The 7,615-nt window shown below is 47.2% G+C and overlaps 2 protein-coding genes across 2 annotated transcripts; one reads left to right on the top strand and one right to left on the bottom strand.

The window, feature by feature from the left end:
* Positions 1–895: 895 nt before the first annotated feature.
* LOC124659457 lies at positions 896–1,659 on the top strand. Its single transcript, XM_047197330.1, has one exon. It carries the CDS (start codon positions 1,143–1,145, stop codon positions 1,452–1,454), a length of 312 nt encoding a protein of 103 aa, XP_047053286.1. The 5' UTR covers positions 896–1,142; the 3' UTR covers positions 1,455–1,659.
* Positions 1,660–5,287: 3,628 nt separating this feature from the next.
* Positions 5,288–7,262, bottom strand: LOC124663696 (peroxidase 5-like). Its single transcript, XM_047201372.1, has 3 exons — positions 7,053–7,262; positions 5,801–6,232; positions 5,288–5,698 (listed from the first exon to the last, which is right to left on the bottom strand). The coding sequence occupies exons 1-3, from the start codon at positions 7,260–7,262 to the stop codon at positions 5,288–5,290; spliced, it is 1,053 nt and encodes a 350-aa protein (XP_047057328.1).
* Positions 7,263–7,615: the final 353 nt, after the last annotated feature.

The following is a 7,615-nucleotide window of genomic DNA, read 5'->3' as shown; positions in this document are numbered from 1 at the left end:
TTTTTCTCCCTTTTAAAACACATCGTTAAATATTACCATAACTTTCTGGCATCCTAATCTTGTTGTTCTGGTGAAGCTGAAGCTTGTAGCTTAATTTGGTACCCTCTGAAGATTTCTTCTTCTACTCATTTTCTTGTACTATTTGTGTTATATAGCTTAATTTGCTTGCCCAGTTTTGGACACAGCATAGCTAGAACATGTATAAAATGAGCTGTGATGCTAATATGTATAGATTCTTACCATTTGTTGTTGGTATCCATCCAGATTCTTGTTGACCAAACCTGATCTACGCTAGGAAAACTTGCATAATGTGTATAGATCTTACCATTTTTGGTCTCTATCTAAACTCTTGTTGACCAAACCTGACCAACGCTTAGAAAATTTGTCGGCATATTTTGCACACATTGTCGTACTGGAGTCTGGATCACTCTTGCAAGTTATAATAATGGTTTGTTATTAATTGCTAAGACGCCAATGCTAGAAGTGTAGTCATCTCCTCTGTTGAGCTGAGATGTGTTCTGAAACTGTCCTTTATTGGAGAAATGTTACAGTGTTGCCTGTCGATTTCCTATTGGCTTGTTCTGCCACAAAGCTGAGGATGCCTTGAATTCTGATATTTGCTGCAGACCTACCTGACATGGATCATGGTAGCTTAAATGTGGGTAGTTGGGTAGCGTGAAGGAGAAGTAAATTGGAGCTTGCGTTCTGATAAAGTCCTGATATGAATGCTCTCTCTCGTTTACTGCATGCAGTCTGAGGCCTCATCCCTTCCTCTCGTTGCTGCCCGCCACTATTTACCCAGGCATCACATGTGTACATAAGCTTAGTATGTCATGTCTTAGCTTTATGATCTTCATTTAAGCCAGAAGTACACCAACAGAGTAAGCATGTATGGTTCCATGGAGATCTGGGCCTACGCGGTCCATGTTCTGTACAGTACATTGGTTTGACCGTGGCCAAAACGTTTGGAGCCATTGTCATAGTTACGTTCACTGATAGGTGGGTCCTGCTCCAGAGACCCTCAAGTTAGAAAACCATCGTGCACAGTGCACTACGCAAACTGCTTATAAAAGAGGGGCCTGGACAACTGGTTCTTGGCAAAACCAGAAGTAAGCAAGCAAAAGCAGTAGCGACTAGCAACAATGGAGAGACGTAGCAGCATCAGTGCGAGCCTTGCTCTTGGCCTCCTGCTCGCCACCACCGTTGCTTGCTATGGTGCCAGGGACATCCCTGCAGCTGAGCCCAAGCCCTACCATCCCCAGAACGTCTTTGGGTTTGGTGGCTTCTACCCTGGCCCGTCGGTCAACTGGGTGTTTCCAGGGCCAAACGGCGTCACGCCACAGGTAGGCTTCGGCGGGATGCCGGGCTCCAGCTCCTTCCCTGGCATTGGTGGCTCGCCATTGACACCTGGTGGCGCTGGCGTGGTCGGCATTCATGCTGCTGCCAATCCCTGATTGTGTTGCTTCTTGGTGTCTTAGGGTTTAAGGTTCTGCTTGTTAGTGCTATGCAGGTAGATGTCACTGTGGTAGTAGCGTGAGTTTCTGGTTGCTCTAGTTGGTGTCTGTTGTTTGCAAGGGATCTATGGTGTCCTGTGTCTGTAAAAGACTTTGTTCTTGGTTGCCTATTATTTAGACTTATGTTCTTGTCTTCTTAAAAGTCGTGTTGCAGTCGTTCGATCGGAGTCCCATTGCATGTGTCTTTTTGAACCAACCATGAGCTGAACCACCACAACCTTGTCTTGTGTGTGCCTGTCATCTGTACTTATATCATTCTTTTCAGTGTGCTTTCAGTTTATGCTGTTGATGAAATACCTTTACCTGTTGGTTCTTGTTTGGTTTCTGTGAGCAGTCATATGTTGAGTAACATCGATACTATACACGTTTGTAAACAACCGGGAAGATTACATCCCACCAGTTACTGTTATGCTCATCGGCAAGTCCCAGTTGGTTTAGAAATCTGTTGTTTAAACTTTTGGTGCCAAGTGTACGCCTTATTTTTTTTTCTCCTTTTCATGCGAATGGTTAAGAGTTTACTAAGAATACCCAAAGGTTGTAATGGGAATCTTTGAAGATCTTCTGAAGCAAAGTTAACCACTGCTTTCCCCCTTAACTCATGTTCTTTTTTAAGATCATAGTCTTCCTTTTGTTATATATGCACCGGTTGTATCACATACTCCTGTACCTAAAAGTACTACTGTGATTCCTGGTAGCCCGTGATGCTAATTTTCTTTGAATAAGGATGCGATATCTCTCATTTGGGCCTCAACTTAGTATAAGAGAGATAAATTGGCCTTTAGCATTGTGGCCGATTATTTTTGAATACTACTCCTGTTAAAGAAAAATGCTCGCAAAATTAGTTTTAAGTCTGCTGTTACATTTTAGGGTAGAAAAATCCAACTACTAAAATATTGTCTTGAAATGACCATTCAGTTGCTATTTGCCAGCATAAATTTCAGAGGTCCATATAGAGGGACATGTATGTTTCCTGTGCCCAAAGCAAAGCTGAAAACATGGTGATGAATGTCAATATAAGATTAACAGTAGTTCTCAAAGATCCCAAATGAATGCATGTCTCGAAACTGGAGATGGTAAAGAAGAGTGCTCAAAGCTAAAGAAGAAAAAGAGGTTATTGAACACCAAACCATTTTGTCTGGTTACTGCTTGATGTAAGTTGTATGCTGGCTTAATTTAAATATCTGTTTTGCTGGATCAGAATCACGTCAATTTATGATAACTGAGTAGTGCCAGTCCATTATGTCAAAGTTGGGCTATATATCTCAACCATTACTTATGTGATTACGTGTTCTCCTGCATGGTTTGAATTCCTTTTTATGTGATTAGAGCAACTCTAACAGACACCGAAAAACCAGCTGGAACCCTATTTTTCCGGCGAGTTTACGGGTCGGGCCGAAAGTGGCCCAGAATAGGCCTGAACTCGAGGCTTGGCCTGTAAACTCGGTCCGGGGGGCCGAGAAACGCGTCAGTCGCCCCGTATTTATACATGCCGCGGAGGGGAGCAAGGTTTTCAAAACCCAACCCTGCTCTCCGCCGCCGCTCCGCCATGAAAGGATTTGGCCTCTGGCGAGCAATTCCTTCGGCGTCTTCGCCTTAGCCGCTCCGCCGTGACCTCCCCTCCCTTCGCAATGGCGTGCGCGAGGCCGGTAGGGGAGGAGGGCGAATCGGCGGCGGAGGCTCGCCGCCGCGTCCGCTAGTTGTGTAGTCGGAGGCGGACCGCGTGAGGTGCGGAGCGTGCAAGCGAGCGGCCCGCAGGTGGCCGTGCAGGTTCGCGCGCCGGCCGACGCGCTCCGAGGCGCGCGATGGGGAAGCAGAGGCCCCGCCCCGCGGCTCGTGTAGCCCGTCGCTGCCGGCGCTTCCGCCGCGCGGTGACAGCGACGATGACGCGACGGCTCTTCCCCTCACCTGCGGGAGCTTGGCGGAGGTGGCGCCGTTCGAGGTCACTGCAATCGTCGTCGCCTAGGCGTTGCCGGCGCAAAAACCCTCCTCCGCCACGTGTAGAGCCCCGGTGACTATCCCGGGGCCAATTTTGGATCAAATTAGCGCGTAGGTGTAGGATTAGTATGTATTTTGAGTCGAATATGTAAATTATGTTTGAATGTAGCTCGATCGGAGCATAAACTTCGTTTCATTTTGCATGTTGATCGGAGCAAAATTTCCCGCGACATTTGATTTCTACTTTTCAGTTTGTGTTTTCAGTTTCTGTTCTGCGCTGCGACTAAAATCATCAAAACCGAATAATTCGGGAGACTGAACTCCAGGTTTTCGGTTCGTGTTTATACAGGCAAGATGCTCTTACATCCTTAAATATGGAGTATAGGGTTGTCGATATTGTCTGGAAATAGCTTTCACCACCATGCGTTTCATTTGTTGAATTTTGAATACCATACTATGGGTGACTTCTTTTGGGCTTCTACCCCAGCTTCTAGGTCCCAAACCGTTGAAGCCCAAAAGATCAGCCCAGCTTCTGCACAGCTTCCTCCCACCGTGAAGCCCAATTCCTTCACATAGCGAGAAACTGGTCCTGGGCAGTTTCCCGAGCTTCTCCCCTGAATCGGTACACCCAGACGCATCCCTCCTCTTCCGCAGTCATCCCGCTCCCGCACCCCAAGCCGCCGCCGCTCCAGGGCCTGTGACCCACACACTCCTTCCTTCCTTGCCCTTCCCTTCCACGTCCGGCCGGCCGGCGGATGGCCGCCTCCCGCCGGCTCGCGCGGAAGCTTCCCTCCATCATCTCCAAGCACCACCGCCTCATCTCGCCGGAGATCGAAACCTTGGACACCCTCGAAGACTCCACCTCCCCACCCTCAATTCGCCTCGACCCCTCCCTGCCGCTCCTCCCGCTCGCCGTCTCCCACCTCTCGCCGCCGAGCCCCCTCCCTTCCCTGCCCTCCGCGCACGCCTCCTCCCCGGCTTCGCTCCTCCGCCTCCTGCGCCGCGCGCGGCACCACCCGCGCCTCGCGCCGCTCGACCTCCACTTCCTCCTCGCGGCCGCCGCCGCCTCCCCGGCCTTCCGCCCCGACCACCGCCTCACGAGCCTTCTCGCCGCGCGCCTCTCTGCCTCCCGCCGCCTCCCCTCGCTCCAACGCCTCCTCCAGCTCGTCATCTCGCGCCCCTGCTAGGATTTCTAGCTTTTATTGTTCTCTGAAGATATCTTTTATTTCTAGCTTTATCTGTATCACAAGATAACAATTAACGATCTACTAGGATTTGTTAGATGAACCAATTTATTGATCTGTATTGTCACGAACCAATTTGCTGATTTTATTTGGTCTACATTGTCATGAAGGTATGTTGCTGATTTGGATTTGTGTTGTCATAAACCAATGTTGCTGATTTGTATGACCTTATAAACCAATCACCATGATTTGGATTTGTGTTGTCAATTTTTTGGGGCTTTATAGATATTTTACAACTTAACATAGAAATAAGCCATAATTCTAGAAGCCCAAAAGAATAGGAGAAACTAGCTTCTAGGAGCTTCTACCCACCACAGTTTCTCCCCACCGAAACTCAGAAGCCGGCTTATGCATAAGCAGAAGCCCAAAAGAAGTCGCCCACATAAGGAACACAATAGCCCATTGTCATCTTGCTTAGATTCATAACACATTATTCCGATGCGCAACGTTGTTAATTTTTTTTCTTATCTGGCATTGTTACAACAAACACTAGCCAGCAGAAGGAACAAAACAGAAAACATGATTTTTTTTCTTTCTTTTTATTCTTGTCAAAGCAACAACCTAAACACAGGGTGTATCGGTCCACACCAACTACTAGCTTGTCGCTATTTCAGCGAATTCACCAAAGTTGGCGACATTATTAAGCTCAAGACCAACACTCCCTTTGTTTATGACCCTGCAGCTGAGCCTTATCTCTCCTTGTGTTCCCGTTAGCACCTCAATGTCCCCCATCTTAACCATGGACTTGACAAACTTGCTCTTCCATGTCTTCTCGCTCTTCACAAACTCGTCAACTGATGCTTTCAGAGTCGAGTTTGTGAGCAATGCCTGGTCTGACGTGAACAGGCCTAAGTTGTTTGTCAGACCCACATAATACTTGTTGTCGAGCACTGTCGGGGTGATGATGTCCATATCGTTCGTCGTGTTCGGGAAGAACCGGCTGCTGTTGGCAGGGCATATGTTCTTTAGCAGGAAGGCATAGGCAGAGCTCATCGTAGGATCAACCTGTTAGGTAGAAAATCATTACAGGAAGAAAGACTAGATGCATACTATAAGGTCCAAATGAAATTGTTCGAAATGTAGCACTAGTTTTGGACACAGCTGTACCTGACTGGTGTTGCTGAAGCCATATAGCCTGTTCGTAAAGGATGAGCAGTGTGAGACACCTATGGTATGGGCACCAGATAGGACGACCATGTCCTCTGCTGTGAGGTTCTTGAGGGTGAAGTTGCCGACCAGCTCAGACGCCGTGGAGAGCGGGGATGGGAGGTTGCTGAGGGCATTCTGGTCAGTGGATATCCTGCCGTCGCGGCGCCCGGCAGGTACCTTGTAAGTAACATTACCTGCTAGCGCGATGCTGTCGCGGGCGGCGAAGGCAAGGATGTCTGCGCACGAGACTGTTTTGGGGCATTTGGCCTCGATGGCCTTCTTTGCGGCATCAATGACCTCGAAGCCGCGGAGGCTGGGCTTGTTTGGGATGGCATCTTTCTCAGCAGTATTGTTTGCGGTTGAGTCGATCAGGACTGAGCCGTCACAGCCCTGTAGGCATACAGTAGTTGTGTTTAATAACAGTGGATCACCTCATAATTTTTTTTGACTATAAACTGTATGATGATGCATTAGACTTGATGACAGTTTTTTCCTGCGATGCTAGTTCTTATTTTGTATTTTGCAAACATGCACATATTTTCTTGGTATATGCAAAAGCAGTTTTCACCGACCAATATTTCATATCAGCTTTATTTACTGGGACAGATGTTGATATCCAGCTAAACATAAGTTTGTTATACAAACTGAGACTTTTAAGGCGGAAGTGTGCCAGTAAGCAAAATTACCCTGACTGTTGAAGAGTTCGACAGAGAAAATCTATGAGTGATCTTTATATTAATAGTGCAAATTAATCAATCATCTGATAAAAAAGGCTAACTGACTATATGCTGCATCTTGTCTGTTATGTCTTTAGCTAAAAGTAGATACAGATGGTACTGTACTTTCCAGCTAAGGATCTACCTATGCATATTTGACTATCCACATCCATGTCTAGGACCAGCAATAATTCATACTCCACGATGCATGAGGTGCTTTGGTGTCAACCCAAACTAGTCAGTGATACAAAATAATTATCAGCTTGCAGTTGCAGCTAACTGAAGTGATACTTCCACAATCGCTGTATGCGATGTACTTATGTTGATAACAGGATGTTATCGTATTTCCTGCTATGAGAAAGGTGTTTATGTACCATCTTTGTCATAGGTTCTACATTGGTTCGTACATGAAGATTCCCGAGTACTTAGAACTCAAGTTTTTCTTATGTTAGTTGACAGGCAGGTATAAGAAAAAAGAAATGCCGTATACATACTTTGACAAAACAGTCGTGGAAGTGCAACCGGATGAGACCAGCGGCGATACCACTGTTGTTCTTGACGGCAGAAGCCACTGCCTGCTGCACCAGGTTCTCTGCTGATGGGCAGCTCTTGCTGTAGAACCCAACCTTCAGGCCGGCGCCTTCAGCGGCAATGGTGAAAAGGGCAATGACGGCCATTGCCGAGGTGAAGAGCAGGCACTTCATGGCTAGGGATCTCATTTCAGTTGCTTGTGTCTTAGCTTGGTTCTAGGTCTGTATCTCGTGCGATTATATAGCATACTGGAGCAGTTTGACGCTAGAAATGGAAGGGCAAATTTGTCAAAACAGGTGTAAAAGCTCGTGCTGCACTGGCGGTGCCATGCTGCTCGCTTTCTTCTTCTTTGCGACTAACTACATGCTCCCGGACCCTGAGAGATGCTGCAACCTGTCAGGCCCATGTCCATGTGTGATGATCAAAGCTTTCACTGCAACCGAGGATTTATTTTTGTTGCGGAGTAGTTTTTTGCATGTTGATGACGGAATATTTGCAGCTTCAGCCTTGGGTTAGGCCATCTCCA

The sequence above is a fragment of the Lolium rigidum genome, chromosome 6 (genome assembly GCF_022539505.1).
Source record: "Lolium rigidum isolate FL_2022 chromosome 6, APGP_CSIRO_Lrig_0.1, whole genome shotgun sequence".
NCBI classification, from domain to species: domain Eukaryota; kingdom Viridiplantae; phylum Streptophyta; class Magnoliopsida; order Poales; family Poaceae; genus Lolium; species Lolium rigidum.
Note: the sequence above shows the minus strand (reverse complement) of the source record. Positions and strands in the feature narration are given on the sequence as shown.